Below are 23,979 nucleotides of genomic sequence, written 5' to 3' on the forward strand. Positions count from 1 at the left end.
TGTAAAGTTTAACTTTAGGCGAGTCTAGAAACTTGCATTGAAACGTGTGATGATGACAACCACTATATTTGTAGTACCATACTATAGAAGGCCTACTTAGGAAGCTGCTGTAAACTTCATAGAGACATAAGTGTTTTTGAACCTATATTGAAGTATACTGCAGTGCTTACTACAGTTTATGTTTACCATTTTACTACAATAATCAATTTTGCTAAAGCAAATACTATAGCACACTACAGCATTTTTCATCCTAGTGGTCCGGTTAAAACGAACTTGTAAATTTCAGCCTTCCGAAACCAAGTGTTATTAGTATGTACGGTCCTTTTCAATGGAGCTTCTCACTCCTAAGCGGCGATTCACATTTCGCTTATAAAAGCGTGTGGAAAACGTGAGCCACATTGCTTTCTTCTTTTTTCCAAAGCGCCTGGGCCAGGTTGCATAAACCACCTTAAGTGTAATTTTCCCTTAAGTGTGCCCTTAAATATACCTTTAAATTTTACTTAAGTTATTCTCCCATTGTCTTTGGTAATGGGAAATCACCCCTTAAGTGTCACATTTAAAGAAAAAACTTAAGGTGCTTTATGCAACTTGGCACTGGACTTTGCGGTCTCCTGGTGTCTATTGTCACTAAGCAACCATGGGCCACGATAGCAGTTGAAACGAGTAGGTATAAATATAAAAGGATAAAGCGATTTTATGAACTGAAAATACCTTGGAATTACTCCTCTACCAGATTCAGTTATGCTGTTATCATCTGTGTCTCCATCTTCATTGAGCTTGTCTATATTGACTGGTTGGCTCTTGTCACATGACCTGCTGTGCGGTTGCGGCTTGGGATGTGTACCGAGATCCGGTACTTTTTTGGAGTGGTACGTAATTGGGTCGACACCCATATCTCTGTGTTTTGGGGTGTTAAATTGCGAATTATTGGCTGCTGCTGCCTTTCATTTTCAATCCCTGAATAATGTCCGAATGGCGAAGTTTGCTCGCGTATGTGTGATATCTAGGGCCATATGATCCACTATGTATTTGTTATCTGCTTCTTTTACGTGTACGAGTGAAGAGTGCCATGCTTGCTTTGTGGAGCTTTCAGTGTCGGTGTTTCACAACGAGGAAGATTCCGTCAAACTACCCTTTGTGGCAACCCAACAAAATAAAAGTTCTTTATTTTAGAAGATATAACATCGTTTTTGATAATTCGGCCACAGGGTATATCTATTTACTTTAGTAAATTTAAGTACATGTGCTTGTAAAATTTTGAAAATAGTACATATAATTTATGTAGACCTAAAACCAGAAAGGGAAAAAGAAATACGGTCTACCAGCCAAATAACCATAGTGATCTAAAGTAAATACGTTGAATTGCATTACGATGTGCTACTATGCACATGCTAAGTGACATAAGTGGAATGCTAAAGAACACACACACACACACATTTTGTGATGTAGCATTTTCTGTTTGCTCGGCCTAAAATGTTTAAATATTTAACACATCATGTGTTTTTGCATTAAATTATAGATCGGAGTATCGATAACAGTATTAATAAGTAACTGTATTGATAAGCGGTATCGATATCGATTAAATCTTAAGAATACCCTACTTGCGGCTATGTGAAATGTTGAGATTTTTTTCATCTCGTCTGGGCGCAAACACGCCTGAATAAAGAGCGTGTCACCCCCTATTGCCGTGTGCCTGCCGTCATTTAATATAACGAAAATGTGCGCTGCAATGATGTGAAATGTGAATCGGGCCAAACGAGCACTTGTTGCGGGCTCTTTTTCTCCCTGCTCTTGAGCTTTCTCTGTCACTTCTATTCTTCAGTACAGACACAACACAGCTAACACGGTTACGTTGTGACGACGTACCTGGACCAGACCATATTCATTGCCACAACTTTCCAAATAATGTGTTTGTGATTCTCATATTCATCCTAACGACTTAACATAGGACGTTGCTGGCACGTGGTGATTACCTCCTGAAGACATACCTGGAATGTACCATAATGTATCTCTAACGACCAAACAGTCATGTCATAATTTTTTATTTATTTAATTTAAACAATAATCATCACTCACATGGATTATTTAATGCAATTTTGTAAAACCGCTGCTAGAGGGCACACGATCAAATTCTGTAGCTTAATGATGCTGTAAAGGAGCGTGGGATGATGGGATCTGTTATCTTTAACTCCAACACTGAAGCCATCAATCAGACGAGAATGAGAAATCATGTTAGCTGATGAAGTTTTATAAATGTTGCGAATAATTGTGGTCCATAAATAAGTGACTGCACGAAACAAGTTATTGGCTTGCTAGACGCTAGACACTACTTCCGCATTGGTCCATGACATCGTTGTCATGCGGGTTTTACGTCAGGAAGTAAAGGGTAACGGGGATATGACTCCATTGACTGTTGACTACACAGCCCCGTGTCACTGTTAGAATGCCGATTTTCACAAAAATATCACAAAAATATGTATTTACTCTCACATCTGTAAGGTATAAAGTAAAGAAGGAATATGAATTAACTGCTTGAGTAATATATCAGGCAGTGAGGTAAAAAGTAATGACCGTTAACATTTAAGTGATGTGAGCGCGCGGAACAGAGAAGTTGTGTGCATGCTGGAGATGCGCATGGCCTATGGTTGGGCAATGTCACCTAAATAGGCCCTTTTCTCAATGATGTAACTTAACTTCCACCTTTTCGCAAAGCAGTGTTTCATAACATCTGTCATGCAACAAACAAGAAGAAAAAGAACTTCCGTTTTTCCGTCGCGCTGGAATACATTTTTTTTACAGAACACGTATTCAAGAATTTATCCTAGCACAAAAAGAAAACTAAACACTTACCTTCATAATCAAACAGGTACTGTTCAACGAATTTTTTTTTATCCTTAATCTAGCTTTGATCTTGTCGTAAGCTAAAATTTGCCTGCAAGATGTTGCACATCATCTAGCCATATTTCTGGCAGCTGTGCAAGAGACTTGGTAAACTCCATTCTGAGTCGATAGCAGAAAGAAACGATACACTTCTTCTCGGCAGAATGGAAGATGTGTGACGTCATGTGAAAAGGGCCTATTGGGATCGGACCATGGCTACATTAAAACATGGTGATGGACGATGACATCGGGGGCGGACTGGGCTTGGCTGACTTGGCAGTACAGCGCCAGGCCACTAGGAACGATGTGAAGCAGCTATCAGAGCTGCGCAGACACGCGTACGTCTTCTTTATACAATGCGGGATGCGCAGACACAAGTCAGAAACCCGTCTTCTTTATACAACGTGGGATGTGCAAACTTTGCATTAAGACCAGTACATTACGGCGCTACAAAGTTCTCCATGGGATTAATTCACAACGTTATTTGAGGACGTGGCTAGGATGTTTCTGGAACGCAAGCAAAAATTTGAAGAAATGGAACGTTGCCAAGACGTCCTCAGAATGTGGTCACAAAGTAATGTCACGCTAACCAAATGAAGAAGAACTGGCGACGTCGTCAGAACTTACTGTGTTTGGTGGGAAGTTTGGAAGACCAGAGGTCGAGTTAACCGAAAATGTCCTATTCTGGAAAATTTACTTTTATAAGGTGTTTGAATACTAATATGTGTCCATAGTGTGTGTATAAACCAGCATACAATAGAAAAAATCCATTCGCTCCTTTTTTATAATCCACATAAACCAGATAGAAAAAATATCTTCCAACGAGCGGTTTCATATTCTCTCGTACGTTGATGTCATCATAGGGAAAATTATGCCTGTAAATAATATACAATATTTAATATTATTCCAAAGCATGTGGAGGCGGTCTGATTCGCAACCGCTTCATGTCACGTCCCTCACCATAGTAGACTGTACACCGCGACCTCCCATAGTAAGAAAAATCATGATCGCAATCTCTTCCAAGATTGAGGTATACACATGCACACTTTCACAATTTAGCAGGCATCTTTTACGTTTGAAAAAAGGCTTCTGATTGATTCGTCTGTTGAACTAGAGGTGAAACTGAAGCGACGAGCAACGGTCGTTTCTACTTTAGAAATGGTTTCTATTTCTGCAACGTAGCGGCTGACTGCTCCGCCCACACAACAATCTCATTCGATGTAAGTTCTGCACCTCATGAATATTAATAGCCAAATATGGATGAAGACAAGCTATATACATTTGATTGCATACGTTCAGATTGGGAAATTATAGCATAGCGGTATAACTGAGGTTATGAGAACAAGACGCATCTCTCTTTGTGCACTTTTCAACTGCAGCGTGCGAGGCTGCGTGGACAAAGAAAAGCGTTAGGTATGGACAGGAATCTCATCGCGTCGCATTTGGTTAGGATGCGGTGTTATAGAAACCTGAAAAAATCAGATTGTTTTGTGAGAAGAGTGAACTTCAGTTACAGTGCACCATAATAAATATCGAAATACCCTGACATATGACTCTTTAACCGATTTTTTTTAGCGTTGACTGAAGAATCTGAAGGCTGGAGAGGGACAAGACCACCAACTGTTTTGACTCTTTTGAACAGATCCGTTTACCAAGCGGTAACAAACATTTCAGTCAACGACAAACATTTTAAATTATTGACTTTGGCTCGGAAATATCTGATTATTTTATTTAAGAGCGACAGGTGATGACCCTGTACATGTGGTACTACCAATACACCTACAAAACGGCCTGTGAACATATGTTACTTACAAATTCTCATTCCATGTGTTTTTTTGCACAGATATTTTTTTTTTATTAATTTTACATTTATACAGGATTGATTATGTGTGGTGCACTTGGGATAGAACTTTGTTTTCCCTAACCAGATGTTCTTGCAACTTTCTAATAAAATAATGTTACCTGGATAAAATTGTAGTTGCATTTCTAATAGTTGAAAGTTAAAGAATTTTGACTAAAAAAGAATTTTTGACTTAAAGAAGTTTGAAGTAAAACAGAAGAAGTTCATGTCTTCTTGTCCCCATACTGTGAGATCATGCCAAACCTCAAGCCTCACACATGTACAGTCATGGCCAAAAGTTTTGAGAATTACATAAATTTGATACATTTCGTTGCATAGTACTTGTACATGTGTAATGACAATAAAATTGAATCTCATCTAATCTCAAATATTCGTTTTCAAAAAGTTTGCTGCTAAACTGCTTTTAGATCTTTGTTTCAGTTGTGTCTGTGATGTACTGAAATATAATTACAAGCACTTCATACGTTTCAAAGGCTTTTATCGACAATTACATGAAATTTATGCAAAGAGTCAGTATTTGCAGTCTTGGCCCTTCTTTTCAGGACCTCTGCAATTCGACTGGGCATGCTCTCAATCAACTTCTGGGCCAAATCCTGATTGATAGCAACCCATTCTTTCATAATAACTTCTTGGAGTTTGTCAGAATTAGTGGGTTTTTGTTTGTCCACCCGCCTCTTGAGGATTGACCACAAGTTCTCAATGGGATTAAGATCTGGCGAGTTTCCAGGCCATGGACCCAAAATTTCAACATTCTGGTCCCCAAGCCACTTAATTATCACTTTTGCCTTATGGCACATCGTGCTCCATGGTGCTGGAAAATGCATTGTTCTTCACCAAACTGTTGTTGGATTGTTGGAAGAAGTGGCTGTTGGAGGGTGTTTTGTTACAGTTCTTTATTCATGGCTGTGTTTTTGGGCAGAATTGTGAGTGAGCCCACTCCCTTGGATGAGAAGCAACCCCACACATGAATGGTGTTAGGATGCTTTACTGTTGGCATGACACAGGACTGATGGTAGCGCTCACCTTTTCTTCTCCGGACAAGCCTTTTTCCAGATGCCCCAAACAATCGGAAAGGGGCTTCATCGGAGAATATGACTTTGCCCCAGTCCTCAGCAGTCCATTCACTATACTTTCTGGAGAAGATCAATCTATCCCTGATGTTTTTTTTTGGAGAGAAATGGCTTCTTTGCTGCCCTTCTTGACACCAGGCCATCTTCCAAAAGTCTTCGCCTCACTGTGCGTGCAGATGTGCTCACACCTGCCTGCTGTCATTCCTGAGCAAGCTCTGCACTGGTGGCACTCCGATCCCGCAGCTGAATCCTCGCTAGGAGACGATCCTAAAGCCTTCTTTACAAGAATTGAACCTCTTTCCTTGAAGTTCTTGATGAACCTGTAAATTGTTGATTTAGGTGCAATCTTAGTAGCCACAATATCCTTGCTTGTGAAGCCATTTTTATGCAATGCAATGATGGCTGCACGCGTTTCTTTGCAGGTCACCATGGTTAACAATGGAAGAACAATGATTTCAAGCATCACCCTCCTTTTAACATGTTAAGTCTGCCATTCTAACCCAATCAGCCTGACATAATGATCTCCAGCCTTGTGCTTGTCAACGTTCTCACCTGAGTTAACAAGATGATTACTGAAATGATCTCAGCAGGTCCTTTAATGACAGCAATGAAATGCAGTGGAAAGGTTTTTTGGGATTGAGTTAATTTTCATGGCAAAGAAGGACTATGCAATTCATCTGATCACTCTTCATAACATTCTGGAGTATATGCAAATTGCTATTATAAAAACTTAAGCAGCAACTTTTCCAATTTCCAATATTTATGTAATTCTCAAAACTGTTGGCCACGACTGTAGAACGTTGAAAAGTGCACCACATTCACTCAGACACACAGATCAGGCAGATGGTATTTTTAAATAGCAACATATTTAAATTTCAGCATTCGGATCAGGCAAATCATAGGGTGCGTTTATATTTGGCATTAACATGCGATCTCTGTGATCGGAACAAGCAGATTGGATCTTCAGACAATCAGGACACAGCGTGTTTACACTTGTCAACATCAAGTGGCTTCCACATCCGGTTCTCTGATCGGATCTCTATAGTTTCCCGCATGTTATTTTAAAACGCCTGCAATTTAAAAATAGACCCGGTGAGGGGAGATTTTACACAACACGTATAACGGATGAGCATGTTTCAGATACTCTGGAAAGTATCCGCCGCAGCCATGTTGAAATCGAGGCAGCGGTGTAAACCACAGTTAAAACAATAATGATCTTACATGTGAAAGTATAAGCAGAGGATGTTTCTCAAAATACACAAGCTTTTGTACTTGACCACTTCAGCCATACCACATATTAACCATATTAAAGCTGTGGCTGGTTTCACACGCACACACACAGACTTTAAAGTTTTTTTAAACGCGTTATTTTTTTATTCATGTCACAGACACATAAAAAAATCACATTAGTAGGCCGAAGTTACTATATGATCAAAAGCGACCACTTACATCTCTCTTGGTGTGGTTCGGTTGAAAGTGATACCGCTTCGTTTCTTTGCACCCCAAATAGAGTGTTTACTGACATCAGCAACCCTACACAATCTTGTTTCTGTGTGGAAATTATATATACGGTGTATTCAGAGCTTCGTTTCAAGCTGCACAGCTGCCGCTTCGATCTTTCGGGGACGGTATGAGGCACGGCAGCAGCCCCCGAGACAGTGGGAAAACAAAGTATATTACGGCGTAGGCTATACAGCGAATACACACACACATATATGTTAGAAACAAGCTAGTATAGTGTTGCTATTCGTGGCTATGATATGATGCGTTTAAAAAACACTGCTGGAGCTGTGTGTGCGAGTAAAACCCGTTTGTGGCAGTCACAAATAGCATATGGGATGATAAAGATGAAGTGATCAAGTAAAACATCATGTGTTATTTGACATCCTTTGTTGGTTGCAAATAATGATACACTGTTATAAAGTATTTAAGATCATTTGGTGGGAAAATGAACAACAACGTTAAGGAGCAAGAGTTACTTTCCGCTTGGGTTCTCTGTGAAGTTGTACCGTTAAATGTAGATAAACTGTCTGGATTGCATTTACATTACCAGTGTTGTGCAAGTTACTTCCAAACCGTAATACATTACAGATTACTTGTTACAATTCTGAAACAGTAATGTTGTTAGGTAAGGGATTACTTTTAAATAACAGTAATACATTACATGACTCCTGTGTTACTTTTGAATTACTTTCACCAAAATAACTACAGAAGTAGAACTTAACATTCAAAAAAAGAAATTTTGTATTTTCAAAATACAAAATACATTTTGCCAATCAACCTTTTCATTGGACTGCTGATTTTTTTAATTAACTAGGCTGTACAAAAAGATGCTAAGATTAAACGCATTTAAATACAAAATACTGTTACAAATTAATAGTATTTTGTATTTCAAATGCATGCATTTTGAACTCTGCAATCTAATACAAAAAGTATTTTAGTTTGAAAATACAAAAATACTAAGATTAAACACATTTAAATACAAAATTGTCCCATCACTGAACTAGATTATATAGAATTCTAGATAGTCATCATGTAAACGTTAGCTTATCTTGTTATTGCTGCTGGTCACAGGGATCTTGCTGACTAGCTTCCTGAAAGCAGCCCAATGACCCCTCAAAACCCGCCCAAAGGAATGAAAACTAGCCCAATTATTTTCTGGTCAAATCAAAGTTAAGAACTGCCAAAATACATTTTCTATTGCTGTATTTGCTTATCTTAATGGTTTCCTAGGTATTGTATAGATTTCTTGTTCTGTGAAACTCAAAAGATGTTTTGGGGGATTTAGGAAAGCAAAAACTTCTGGGTCACCTTTGACCATTATGATCTTTCATGCTATGGTAGTCAATGATTCCAAAGAATTTTCAGTTCCTACACTTCTACCAAATATATTTGTGTTCGGTTGAACAAAGACATTTAAACAGGTTTGGAACAACTAGAGGGTGAGTAATACATAACAGCATTTTCATTTTTGGGGTGGGTGTCCCTTTAAAAAAGATCCCATGTGTGCTCGAGGCCACCGATCACTGAAAATCCTCGATCACTGAAAGCTGTATCGGCCAATACCGATCACAGGAGCTATTTGAAGCTTTTTCAGTACCACAAGAGAAAGTCTCATGAATTCACAAATGAATATTAGTAAGTAACATATTTGGTAGTACTTTCATTGAAGCATGTATGTATAATGCATTATAAAGAGTTATTAAAGGGTATAATGCATTATTATTAATCATAATGTGTGTTGTAATGCATTATATGTAGTTGTAAAGATTTATAACCAATTTAAAATGTGTATTGTAACAATGAATTGCTTAGTGTTATAATGTATTAACTGTATTAACAATTATCTATAAGACATTACAATGCATTAAAATGTGCATTACAATGCTTTAAAACTGCTTTTATAATGCATATATATATATATATATATATATATATATATAAACTCCGCAAAAAAAGAAATGTCCTCTGACTTTCAACTGTTTTTACTTTCAGTAAACGTAATATGTGTAAATATTTGTATGAACACTAAAAGAGTAAACACCATAAGACATAAACTAAAAATGTTTCACAGACATGTGACTAACAGAAATAGAATTATGTGTCCCTGAATGAAGGTACCAGTCAGTATCTGGTGTGGCCACCAGCTGTTTGAAGTACTGCAGTGCATCTCCTCCTCATGGACTGGACCAGATTTGTCAGTTCTTGCTGTGAGATGTTACCCCACTCTTCCACCAAGGCACTTGCAAGTTCCTGGACATTTCTGGGGGGAATGGCCCTAGCCCTCACTCTGAGATCCAACAGGTCCCAGACGTGCTCAATGGGATTGAGATCCTGGCTCTTCGCTGGCCATGGCAGAACACTGACATTGCTGTCATGCAGAAACTCACGCACAGAACGAGCAGTATGGCTGGTGGCATTGTCCTGCTGGAGGATCATGTCCGGATGAGCATGCATAAAGGGTACCACATGAGGGAGGAGGATGTCTTCCCTGTACCACAAGGCATTGAGATTGCCTGCAATGACAACAAGCTCAGTCCGATGGTGATGTGATATACCGCCCCAGACCATGACGGACCCCCCACCTCCAAATCGATCCCGCTCCAGGGTACAGGCCTCGGTGTAAAGCTCATTCCTTCGACGATAAACACGAATCCGTCCATCACCCCTGGTGAGACAAAACCGTGACTCATCAGTGAAGAGCACTTTTTGCCACTCCTGTCGGTCCAGCGAAGGTGGGTTTGTGCCCATAGGCGGCGTTGTTGCTGGTGATGTCTGGTAAGGACCTGCCTTACAACAGCCCTACAAGCCCTAAGTCCAGCCTCTCTCAGCCTATTGCGGACAGTCTGAGCACTGATGGAGGGATTGTGTGTTCCTGGTGTGACCCGGGCAGTTGTTGTGGCCATCCTGTACCTGTCACGAAGGTGTGATATTTGGATGTACCGATCCTGTGCAGGTGTTGTTACACGTGGTCTTCCACTGCGAGGATGATCAGCTGTCCTTCCTGTCTCCCTGTAGCGCTGTCTTAGCCGTCTCACAGTGCGGACATGGCAATTTATTGCCCTAGCCACATCAGCAGTCCTCATGCCTCCCTGCAGCATGCCTAATGCACGTTCACGCAGATGAGCAGGGACCCTGGGCATCTTTCTTTGGGTGTTTTTCACAGTCGGTAGACAAGTCTCTTTAGTGTCCTGCGTTTTTAGAACTGTGGCCTTAAATGCCTACTCTCTGTAAGCTGTTAAGGTCTTAACGACCATTCCACAGGTGCATGTTAATTAATTGATTATGGTTAATTGAACATGCATGGAAAACATTGTTTAAACCCTCTACATTGAAGATCTGTAAAGTTATTTGGATTTTTACAACATTATTGTTGAAATACACAGTCCTGAAAAAGGGACGTTTCTTTTTTTGCTGAGTTTATATATGGTGTAAAAACGTAAATTTATATAAAAATTAAGAACACAGGCTCTGAAACATGTGAAACATTTTTAAGTCTGACTGAGAAATCTTAATCATAACATTTTATATTGATAATAACAAATGAAAGAAGGGAGCACCCAGCAGAATTCTGTGAACATTTTGTAAACCACAAGCAACACCGTAAACAACAACGAACAACAGATAATTGTAGTAGGTCCCTAAGGTTTTAAATGATTATAGAATGTGTAACAATTAGTAGTCCGAATTCAGCAACACTAGGTTGTGGTGCAGGAAGCAGAGCTGCAGATCAACATTGGTTTATAAGACCATTGCTTTATTTATTGCACCGCACTGTATTCTGCCTCTTTCTGTGTTTTATTTGTCTTTTCTCATGTAAAGCTGCTTGGAAAGAAAAAGGCTTTGTAAAAAACACTAAATAAAAAAAAATGAATTGAATGGAATAAATTATATTTATTTATGGAAACAAATATGTTCTGATGACTTAAACATTGCATACAATACTAGAACTATTAAATTAATCATTTTGCTCATCATTGAATTAACTAGCACAATTTGAATTTATATAATAAGTGTAAATAATTGAATTGCCCTCATAGCTTTATTGTGTATGTTGTTGAAAAGACCGCAAATGTTTTCATGAAGCTATAACATTAAAATTATATTTTAGGCACACTTGGTAAGTACATTAGCCTATTCCTTGAGTGTATTGTCTCTGAACATTTATGTGTATAAATCAGTTGCGAAAAATAACTGCTCTCAATAAATCCTTGGCTGCATCAGAGCCAAATAGCGCATTTCAAAATTAAACGACTTTATCTGCAAATCGGCTTTGAAAATGACCCATATCGATTATCGGCTTAATCCTTAATATCGACGCCGATAATCGGCCAGTTCGATAATCGGTCGACCACTAGCCCTAATACCTGCAAACTAGTAGTTTGGCGAAATTTGCTGTTTCAAATCAAAATATGTCATTCTTGTGAAGCGTGTAGATCAAAAGAGTTTTTTCCAGAGATGGCTTTGGTGATTTATAAAGTCCACAGGTGCCATATTTTGAGAATTCAGTACACAGAGACAGTTAACATCATAGCGTCGCAGAGGCGTTAGGACTTCCAAACATAATTTTTGCTCTTTTGAAGGCACTGCTGAAGGGGACGTAACGTGAAGTGTCGTCTCGGATAAAAGAAGAAATTTAACGTCTGTGTTATTACTCTGTTTACCTAACGGCTATGCGATGATATAACCAATTGCTAATCTCACTTCAGAATTCCCACTTCGAAGTGCGTAGGGCTCTTAGGTGCATGTGATATTTGACTGCGGTTTAAAGCCCAGAAGCTGTAGATTTTCAAACTTTCAAAAACATGACACCTAAAGAGTTGATGACCACAGATCTTAAGATGGTCTGGAGGGGGTTGAATACATTCACAACAAATTTTGGATGGCCGTCCTCTGGAGAGATATGTGGAGGACTCCCTCGTTCTGAGTTGCGAGGCGAGCTGGGATGATAGCTCGCTTAATGCGTGTTTTTTGATGGGGTTTGATGATGACTCCCTTCTGAATCTGTGTCCTGAGTTCAAGGACAGACCCGTTGTGGAGTTTTTCGATCTCATCCGGTGGTTACTGGGTGCTCAACTCTGTTTGAGCGAGACCATCCCGGATGAGATCGATCATCATCAAATCCTGTCCGTGCACGCGGCGAGCGGTCCGACTCCCCGAGGTCCTCCACCGGAGACAGAGCCCGCAGAAATCCGGGGTCTGTGAAGCCCGCTGCCCAGCCTCTAGAGCCGGCTAACCAGCCATCAAAGATTGCAGCCCAGCTGACAGACTCCACCACCAACCATCTACAAGAGCCGGTCCCGTTCGAACTTCAAGACACCATCGAGCCCGCTGCCATAATAAGTGTAGTTTAATCATGGTATTTGCTTAAAAAGTCATGGTATACAAATAGTAAGCAATACATCAAAAACACGGTTACTACACTTTGGGGTGGTTTCCCGGACAGGGATTTGCCTAAACCATGACTAGGCCTTTATAAAAAATATATAAATGTCCTAATTTAACTAACATGTCATACAAACTGTACCAGACCTGTCTGCGGGTATTTTAAATTAAAGTATTAAAATACAGTTGTGTTCAAAATTATTCAACCCCCACTGAAATTGATTGTTTTGATCGGTTTGACATTGATTATGATCATTCAGTCATCCTGCTTACAATTAAATCAAAGAGGCACGTGTAGGTCAGACAAATATAACATAACATTTATAATGAAATAACCACAAATGTCTTTTCTGAGCTCACATCATTATCAGTTTTATTCAACCCCCAAGTGACATTCAATCTTAGTATTTAGTACAACATCCTTTTACAGTTATAACAGCTTTTAAACGTGAAGCATAGCTTGACACAAGTGTCTTGCAGCGATCTACGGGTATCTTCGCCCATTCATCATGGGCAAAAGCCTCCAGTTCAGTCACATTCTTAGGCTTGCGCACTGCAACTGCTTTCTTTAAGTCCCACCAGAGGTTCTCAATCGGATTTAAGTCTGGTGACTGCGATGGCCACTTCAAAATGTTCCAGCCTTTAATCTGCAACCATGCTCTCGTGGACTTGGAGGTATGCTTGGGATCATTGTCCTGTTGAAAGGTCCAACGTCTTCCAAGCCTCAGGTTTGTGACGGACTGCATCACATTGTCATCCAATATCTCCTGGTACTGAAGAGAATTCATGGTACCTTGCACACGCTGAAGCTTCCCAGTACCTGCAGAAGCAAAACAGCCCCAAAGCATGATTGACCCCCCGCCAAGCTTCACAGTAGGCAAGGTGTTCTTCTCTTCATAGGCCTTGTTCTTCCTCCTCCAAACATAGCGTTGATCCATGGGCCCAAACAGTTCTAATTTTGTTTCATCAGTCCACAGAACACTATCCCAAAACTTCTGTGGTTTGTCCACATGATTTTTGGCATACTGCAGTCGACTCTTCTTATTCTTTGGGGACAGCAAGGGGGTGCGCCTGGGAGTTCTGACATGGAGGCCTTCATTACGCAGGGTGCGCCGTATTGTCTGAGCAGAAACTTCAGTTCCCACATCTGACAAATCTTTTCTCAGTTCCTCAGCAGTCACACGGGGACTTTTCTCCACTCTACGCTTCAGGTAGCGCACAGCAGTCGAGGTCAGCATCTTCTTTCTGCCACGACCAGGTAGCGTTTCAACAGTGCCCTTTGCCTTGAATTTGCGAATGATGCTTCCTATGGTGTCTCTTGATAGGTTTAACATCTTTGCAATCTTCTTATAGCCATTGCCCTTCCTGTGAAGAGTAATCACCTGTTCTCTTGTCTTCCTGGACCATTCTCTTGACCTCACCATGTTTGTAACCACACCAGTAAATGTCAAGAAGCAGCTGAGTATCACAGTCATTTTAAAGCTGCCTAATCGGTGCTTTTTAGGCTTTATTGCTGCTCCCTGATATCCACAGGTGTTTTCAATACCTGATTGAAAACACTTCATTGAACATCTGTTCTTCAGAGTGGTAGTCTTTAAGGGGTTGAATAATTATGTCAATGAAGAATTCACAAAAGAAACATTTACTACTGTATTACAAAACTAATTGATGTCATTTTAGTTGCATATGGTTCTTTAAGAAGTCCTTGTAGGATTTCATTCTGAATACAATTACAAATGTACACTAAATTCCCTAAAACCATTTACAGCATTGGGGGTTGAATAATTTTGAACACAACTGTAGGTGGTACTGCACATTAGTACAGTTTTAAATGGTTGTGATGTTAATGTGAATGGATGTGTTGTGTTTTTGTGATGTTGTTTAGCTGGCAGAAGGTTGCCCGAGTGTGCCGGTTGCAGACAGCACATAAATGATGAACAGTATCTACAGGCTCTCAACACTGACTGGCACTCGTTGTGTTTCAGGTAACATATTTTCCTTCTCGCTCAAATGTCACATCATACCTGAGCTACATAAACATTTGCATATAACCAAAACTATTTGCATCTTTCTCACTTTTTATGTAGTCATATACTTTCTGTTCACACCCTGAATGCATGAGAAATCCTTGTCTCCTTGGTTTTTCTTCCTTACTGAAATAGTAAATGCATACCATCAAAAATACATTTTGTTTATATGTATTTATTGATACAGTAAATTGGCATTTAATGCAGTTGACCACTACACTTTTTTTTAAGCAATTATTTTGTGCCGTCAATGATAACACATCTGGGTTTGTTCCCATACCATGTAACCGAAGAATTTATTGCGATGATAAACATTTTAGAGTAATGGTGATTGATAACTTTTTTAAATCCATTCGATAACAAAACATTTGGATGAAAAACTGTTTTATGCAACATACTTATGACATTATTGCATTTATTCAATGCTTGTTTGTTAGGATTGAACCCCCAACCTTTTCTGTGCCGTCACACTATGCTCTCCCAGTTGAGCTTTACAAACACTTCAGGCAGTGTAGGCTGGTGTATTTTTTTTGGGAGGGTTAGGGCATTGAACAAATTATGTCAGTTCTACCACGTAAAGATTCACATTTAATCAATTGGTGCCAAATTTATGCAAATTCGCAGGTCCGAGTTCACCAAACTTGAACTTTGCTTCGCAGGGTAAAGAGAAATATTTTTTATATGCGTGTGAGGGTTTAAAATAGTGGGGGGCATTTTTAGCTGGATTGGGCATCGGAAGAACTTGGACGATCCTAAATGTCAAGTTTTCATTCACTAAATTTTACCATTTTCTTATGTCATGCGATAGCTTTATGTGAGGAGAAAACAAAATATCATTAAGTTAAGATCAGTAGTTCTGCTACTACTATCATCTACCACTCTCCATTAAGCATACACGAGTGTTTGGTGATAGTCAAGACAAATATCTTTCCAAAATGTTGCAATTATTCAGCATAAACACTATATAATAGTCTTTGGTTTTGTTTAAAAGTATTGCATTTTACTGGAGTTGGTAAGCACTGATGGTTGTCAGGGCTCGACATTAACGCTTGTCCAGGACATGTGAATGTTTTGTATGGGCAAGTGGAGAGAAATTTACTTGCCCGACCGGACAATTAACATAAATAACAACAGTGCAACATACAGTACATGCATGATAATAACAATATGTGCATTAGATAGAGCTGCATGTTTGTGCTTGTTTGTCTGTAACAATTATCAACGGTGCACTGCACTGAGTCCATGTAACTAGATACGGACACGGAATCCTGTTATTTAAATGTCATCTGGCTGCGTGTCTGAGTGGATTATGTGCACAGTTTAACATTCAACATGGGTGATGGTCGAGGATTAATCTGTGTCTGCCCTGTATGAGGATATGATCGCATGAACTAAGAGTCAAAATAAAAGTCAAAATAAAAGTCCTGTTAAACACTCAGACAAAAATACCGTAGTTTACTAGTATTTGCTATTGAAAATTGTAGTGCCCTTGTACTAAATTATAAACACTGTATAAAGTTCAAAAACACTCTAGTAAACTGCAGTAAAATTCTTAGATACTAAACACTTAAACAGGCAAAGTGCAGTACCTATGCAAACACTGAAACTGAGAAAATGCCTTTTAAGTTTTCACACCAGCCAGTCAAACATGTTGTGGCTAGATTAGTGGTAATGCATTTATGTAGTGCCTTATTAGGAAAAAAAATGTATAGATAAAAACCATGACCACTGATCTGACCTTTGTACACCAAAATGCAGAAACTGCACTCTACTTTGGATGACCCTACACAACTAAAACACTATTGCAAAAGCAAAGTGCCGTATCTACAAACTAAATGTGTTCATCCAGCTTTCTTCTTGTGTTTCTTACTACATGTTAATTGTTTTAAATAATTATAATAACTTTATTGATATTTGCTCGTTGGTAATGTTAAATTTCTCAAAAGTAAGATTAAAGATTAAGAGTCATATTATCGCAATGCTCCTTTAACCACAACGTTTTTCTCATTCTGATTCATAAGTATCTGTGAAATCCCAAAAACTGATTGACAAGATGTACTCTGACAGTTGAAAAGCAGATAATTATTATAAACAAATATGACGGGACACTTAAGTAATCTAATAATTTCGGTTATATTTACTGATTATGAAATAAAATCTATAATCATAAAAGCGGTTGCATCCATCGTTTTATTGAGTTGGCAATTAAGGCTGACTTATTCGGTCTCAATCATGAGATCTAACATGGTTTGCAAATTGAGCATCGCAATATCGGTAGGTGCATTCCAGAACCTGGCATTCGCTGGGCCTGGTGTCAATAACAGATGTATTCTCAGTAATAAGGGCGTTTTAAAGTTCTGACACTTATGATGTTCGCGTGAATACGATTCGCTCTTATATAACAAAAGCTTGGGTAAAAATTGTGATTTTAATTCATGCCTCCTTTATACCTCTTGATTAAAAGGCTCTGTAAACTATTAGAAGGATGCAATGCACATTATGTAAAACATATTACATATCTTGTACCTTTGTGTTGTAACTGTTATTAACGTCAGAAGATGTCTTTTTGGCGTTAAACGAGACATCATATGAAAACCCCACTTTTTCTGTGTTTAAGTGCTATAATCGGGCCCCGGTGCATCTAGCAACCCAGAAAACGTGGAAATAAGAACCCAGTAAGTTTGTTTTGGTGTGCCTTTCCCTGCAAGCATGTGAGAAATCAAGCCGTTCAGATTTCGCTCCGGTTGTGATGTCCAAAGCGGATTTTCTTATAATGTTAACGCCCCTTAATCTACACAATTCCATCCGCCATTGTTGTTTTCACTAGCTACAGCAATGTAAATAACTTTCAGATTGCAAAATTAGCGAGAGTCACGACACCTGGCATTGATCAATGGTCTAATTTTAGAGACACGTCGTGAATGTAAACATAAGCTGTGTTCGTCGCGGCACTGGACAGCGCGATCTGGATATGACATCAAAGTACCGTGAGAGCGATTCAAGGGCAGAAACACACTGGTCTTGGAGTCTTTTGATGTCACACTGATAAGTTTGCACAGCGCCACAAGATGTCAAACACCATTTTTGTCCAGGGTAGCGTAAAAAGATGATATAGATCTTACAGATAGTTTACAGATCTTTTAGCCAAGCAAACTTCTTGAGCAGGCCAGATAAAATTTACCAGATACAAATAGACAGCACTTTCTTTAGAGCCAGACTAGACCCGAAATGTCTTGTGCAGCCTCAGCCAAGCAAGATACCTCACGGTGTTATGGATCTAACAGCTGTAAGATGGTTTTTGAGCGCAAAGATACACACATTTGTTGCATACTGTGTTCATTTCCCAAAATGTGCCACAAACTGCTTGAGTTGCTGTCTGTTAATGAAATGCAAAGATGTCAATCACTCACGGTACTAACCTAATTATGTCTTGCAAAGTTTGGTGTAACAAATATTTGTTGTTTACATAACAATTTAACTGATTTAATTTGTGTCTTTCCAGTCGATTCGGTAAAAGCAAATTCATTTTAAATAACCAGAGACCCGATGCCATATCAGACTAGGGATGGGCATTTAAAGCAAAATAATATTCGAAGAGCGATGAGAACTATTCAAAACGTATTCGAAATTCGCACCCCTCTCCCATATGGACGCATTAAGATAACGTGCTGCTACATTAATATATTAACAACCGAATGATGGAACTTACAGTTGTGTTCAAAATTATTCAACCCCCAATGCTGTAAATGGTTTTAGGGAATTTAGTGTACATTTGTATTTGTTCTCAGAATGAAATCCTACAAGGACTTCTTAAAGAACCATATGCAACTAAATTGACATCAATTAGTTTGTAATACAGTAGTAAATGTTTCTTTTGTGAATTCTTCATTGACATAATTATTCAACCCCTTAAAGACTACCACTCTGAAGAACAGAGGTTCAATGAAGTGTTTTCAATCAGGTATTGAAAACACCTGTGGATATCAGGGAGCAGCAATAAAGCCTAAAAAGCACCGATTAGGCAGCTTTAAAATGACTGTGATACTCAGCTCCTTCTAGACATTTACTGGTGTTGTTACAAACATGGTGAGGTCAAGAGAATTGTCCAGGAAGACAAGAGAACAGGTGATTACTCTTCACAGGAAGGGCAATGGCTATAAGAAGATTGCAAAGATGTTAAACATACCAAGAGACACCATAGGAAATTCAAGGCAAAGGGCACTGTTGAAACACTACCTGGTCGTGGCAGAAAGAAGATGCTGACTTCGACTGCTGTGCGCTACCTGAAGCGTAGAGTGGAGAAAAGTCCCCGTGTGACTGCTGAGGAACTGAGAAAAGATTTGTCAGATGCGGGTACTTAGGTTTCTGCTCAGACAATACGGCGCACCCTGCGTAATGAAGGCCTCCATGCCAGAACTCCCAGGCGCACCCCCTTGCTGTCCCCAAAGAATAAGAAGAGTCGACTGCAGTATGCCAAAAGTCATGTGGACAAACCACAGAAGTTTTGGGATAGTGTTCTGTGGACTGATGAAACAAAATTAGAACTGTTTGGGCCCATGGATCAACGCTATGTTTGGAGGAGGAAGAACAAAGCCTATGATGAAAAGAACACCTTGCCTACTGTGAAGCATGGCGCGGGGTCAATCATGCTTTGGGGCTGTTTTGCTTCTGCAGGTACTGGGAAGCTTCAGCGTGTGCAAGGTACCATGAATTCTCTTCAGCACCAAGAGATATTGGATGAGAATGTGATGCAGTCCGTCACAAACCTGAGGCTTGGAAGACGTTGGACCTTTCAACAGGACAATGATCCCAAGCATACCTCCAAGTCCACGAGAGCATGGTTGCAGATTAAAGGCTGGAACATTTTGAAGTGGCCATCGCAGTCACCAGACTTAAATCCGATTGAGAACCTCTGGTGGGACTTAAAGAAAGCAGTTGCAGTGCGCAAGCCTAAGAATGTGACTGAACTGGAGGCTTTTGCCCATGATGAATGGGCGAAGATACCCGTAGATCGCTGCAAGACACTTGTGTCAAGCTATGCTTCACGTTTAAAAGCTGTTATAACTGTAAAAGGATGTTGTACTAAGTACTAAGATTGAATGTCACTTGGGGGTTGAATAAAACTGATAATGATGTGAGCTCAGAAAAGACATTTGTGGTTATTTCATTATAAATGTTATGTTATATTTGTCTGACCTACACATGCCTCTTTGATTTAATTGTAAGCAGGATGACTGAATGATCATAATCAATGTCAAACCGACCAAAACAATCAATTTTAGTGGGGGTTGAATAATTTTGAACACAACTGTATTAACAGTATGTCGATCAGCATCAACCGCTCATAATGCTAGGACATTTCCTTCTAAAATATGAGTTTGCACATTTATACCAACTAATAAACAGCAGTGATGATCAAGGTAAATATATTAAAGCCATAAAGATTTTAGACCAGACTTAAAACGCTTTAAAACATATTTACCGAATGACGGCATGTATTAACAGTCCGGAACGATTTCATAAATTAACATCTGATAGGCTTCCATTTCTATTGTCATGAAAAAGTTTCTCCAGTCTGGCAATGATCGTTTTTCTAGACAAACAGTAAACTCGGGCTGTAAAAAACTCCATAAGATTTTTAAAGCCCTCTCCTCCAACAAAGCTGATCGGAAGCATATCCTTAGCGATTATCCTAGTAATTAAAGCCGTTATTTGCTTCGCCCGTCTGGCATCCAAATTGGTTGGTCTGACCATAAAAGTATGTGTTAATGAGTCTCTAGAGAGGGCTAACAAGGGGAACACAAGGAACAGAGGGCAGCTCTGTGACAGACCCATAAGGACCTCTACCCTGTACACCTCAACCCAAGGTGTCTAAAATGTATTTTCAAAGTTCAGTTAAATGATCAAGTTTAGCCTTTTAAACTTATGCTGACTGAATGAGATGCGAACATTTAGCTGAATATCCACATCATGCATGTTGGCATGGTGGAACAAAAACGTTATAAGCTTGTAAGGTTTGCTAAGTGCTTGTAGCCTACTCTTCCCGGTGTACCTTGCTAAAATGCTTAATGTTGCTTTATCTTCAGACCAGATGACCAAAATTAGTATAGCCTACACCTTTTTAATGAAGCGTAGGCTATACAGAAATGTGGGAGAGCCCTGAATATGAACGCAAAATGCACAAAATGGCACAATAAGAATTTTTTGGATGTCCAGGCGTATTTCTCACATAGGCTAAACACATAAATCAGGAAAATCAATGACGCCTGTTAGGTAAGTGTCTTTATTATTGCAGTATTTCAGTTTTTTTATTCAGTCGTTCATTTAGCCTAATAGGCTATAATTGGCTTTATTTTGTTTTTCTGACCTCAGAGATTTCAGATGAATAGCAGGCATAATTATTTCCATTGATTTATCTCTTTTAAGTGGTTATTTGTTTGTTTAAGTTTAAGCATTTATATCTTACATTTACAAAATATTTTACAATTACGTTTTTAAGAAAATACTTTTATTTTAATATATTCTTTATATTGTACCATAAATATTTTAGACCAGACTTCAAATGCTTTAAAACATATTTACCGAATGACGGCATTTATTAACAGTCCGGAACGATTTCATAAATTAACAGCTCAAAAGGCTTCCATTTCCATTGTAATGAAAAAGTTTCTTTATATTGTAGATTAATTAACGTTCTGATAAAAATAGTTCATGGCTTGTTCCTAGATCTGTTTGCACTACTTTTTCATTTACTACTGTAGATAGTTTTAAATGGATACCTATTTAGTTTCATCTGAATCGTTAAGTTTATTGTGATGGTGTTATGAACCTAAAGTAATGCTTTAAAATCTTGTTGTATTGTTTTCTGGCACATTCAATTGTATACCATCGCATGTGTCATTCAAATAGCTTCATGAAATTAACTTATTTTCACGAGTTCACCTGAGCAGATAATGAAGATAGCAGGGGTAGTAAAAGTATGCGTGTTTGGCGTGCTGTCCGGGGGGCAGGCTCCGAGCTCGCCGATTCCATCCGATCCCGGAACGCTCCCGCCCCCCAATGGGGGCGAGTGCGCCGAGCTCGGAAACGGCCGAACCCAGAACTCACCCCCCGGAGTTCTGCTATCGACATGAGCTCAAGTAGAGGAGCCGGGGAGGTGGTGGGATGTGTAATCCTTTGAGATGGCTTCAGGTAAGAATCTTGGTCTACTTAAGTGCTGGTTCGCTTGAGCTGATAGGTTGCAGTCTATGATTGCTGATTGCGAACCAGCCGGTCTTAATTATATGCTCTGGCTTCTCCCGAACTTTGTTAATCTATAATTATCCATTAACATCATTTCACGAGTTCACCTGAGCAGATAATGAAGATAGCAGGGGTAGTAAAAGTATGCGTGTTTGGCGTGCTGTCCGGGGGGCAGGCTCCGAGCTCGCAGATTCCATCCGATCCCGGAACGCTCCCGCCCCCCAATGGGGGCGAGTGCGCCGAGCTCGGAAACGGCCGAACCCAGAACTCACCCCCCAAAGTGCAAGGATATGAGTTGGACAGCAGCCAGGTAGCGCATACTCCCCAAAAAACAAACCGCTGAGAGAAAGGCTTCCTGGATGGTGGCTTGCGGTCGCCATGGGCTGAGGGGTCGTGTAGGTCCTGATGAAGCAGATGTTGTCATGTCCTCTGGAAGTGAATTTCCGAGGGAGTTCTTCTGTGATCGTGAATTGGGATCATGTTCCTGGGGCGAAACGAAGGTGGAAGGTTGGCTAGCTTCGGCAGGCTGACTTTTGCCTGTCTGCTGTGGCAGAACATTGGTTGGGAGCACGGGCCTCTGTGGAGTTGTTCTCTGCGGCGAAACAAGCTTCCTGATGCCAGGCGTCTGCTGAAGCAGAGAATGGTTTGAAAGCACGGGCCTCTGCTGGGCGGTCGCTGTGGCGACGCTGGCTTTGAGGATGAAAGGTGTTTGCTGAGGCAGAGCGTGAGTAGGAAGCAATGGTTCCCTGCGGGGTATTTGTTGCAGGTATGTTAGCTTTGAAATGTGTGACATCTGCTGCGGCAGAGTGAGGATTGGAAACCCGGGGTGGTCACTGCGGTGACTCTGGCTTCTTGTACGGATGGGGTGGAACACGTTCTGCTGCGGCAGAGAAATTTTGAAGCAATGGGCCCCTGTTTGGCCCGATTGTGATAAGACCAGTTTAAGGTGTTTTTGGAACCAAAAAACGTGATGCAGGGTGATTTGAATCGTCCACGAAGAGACGGTCTGATGGAGATGAGGCCTGTGATGTCCTGGAGTGGAGGTTTGCTGCTAATGTTTGGAACGGCTGGATCGGATTGGAGATGTAAATTAAATGCCCAAGTCCGGCCTGGTCTGTCTTGTTCTGCTTGATGAAGTATGAGATGGTTTCATGATCGATTATGGACAAATCAGCGATGGAAGGGTGAGCTGAAGGATTGAAGTGAGATGTAGTGGTGAATACTGAACCTCTGAGAAAACCGAAGAACGCCAGGATGAACATGGCATCGAGGGTGTGTGCGGTGTGCTTTGTGTGGTAGCATCTGCGAAGAGTGGAGATGCATTTTGTTAGGATCTCTAATGTGATGGGTTGCCTGCCGTCTCGAGGAGGAGGTTGGGTTCTTTGGATGCCCTTGAGGAGCAGGGATGTTTGAGGACTTTCTATGGCTGGGGAAGGTGCTTTGAACATCAATTGTGAAAAATTGGATCCCACTCAAGTAACCTTTGATGGAGCTGGCTTGGAGATGCTTCGTGTTGAGGAAGGATATGAATGACATGATGGAGAGGAGGGAAGAATCCGGGAAGGGGATGTTGTATGAGAGGTGAAACGTTTTGAAGTTCCTCCAAGGCGTGAGGTATGTCCGTTGGGTCCTTTGAGAAACGGCATGGATGATTGAGTTTCTGGAGGCTGTTAGCAAGGTATTTAGAGGATGATTTAGTTGAATATTAAGGCAGAAAGGGGAGGGACCGGAGTTGGTGATTGGTCTGCCTCTGGTGCAAGCAGCCTGAATTTCTGCTAAAATCTGCGCCCTGATGCTTTTAGAGACTGGAGGAGGTTCCAGAACGGGAGCGTTTAAAGGCATCGGAGAGGGGACAGCAGTCCCCAAAGAATGCTGAGACGTTGCCTGAGTCGCAGAGATGAGGGTAGTTGTGGCTTCCGCTGGAGCGGCCAACTGGTGCTTCCTCAGGCCGGTGACGGCATCCTGGCAAGCGCCGGCTGTTAGAAGTGGATCCGCTGGCCATGAGGCGGGTGCT

At 40.3% G+C, this 23,979-nt stretch overlaps 1 protein-coding gene across 1 annotated transcript in view; it reads left to right on the forward strand.

The window, feature by feature from the left end:
- The window catches only part of limk1a (LIM domain kinase 1a), an 82,127-nt gene that overhangs the window by 2,195 nt on the left and 55,953 nt on the right, over nt 1-23,979 (forward strand). The window contains exon 2 of the mRNA XM_056757502.1: nt 14,582-14,681. Within this exon, the coding sequence (XP_056613480.1) occupies nt 14,582-14,681 (100 nt within the window). The remainder of the gene's footprint in view (nt 1-14,581; nt 14,682-23,979) is intronic.

The sequence above is a fragment of the Triplophysa dalaica genome, chromosome 9 (assembly GCF_015846415.1).
Source record: "Triplophysa dalaica isolate WHDGS20190420 chromosome 9, ASM1584641v1, whole genome shotgun sequence".
Classification (NCBI taxonomy): domain Eukaryota; kingdom Metazoa; phylum Chordata; class Actinopteri; order Cypriniformes; family Nemacheilidae; genus Triplophysa; species Triplophysa dalaica.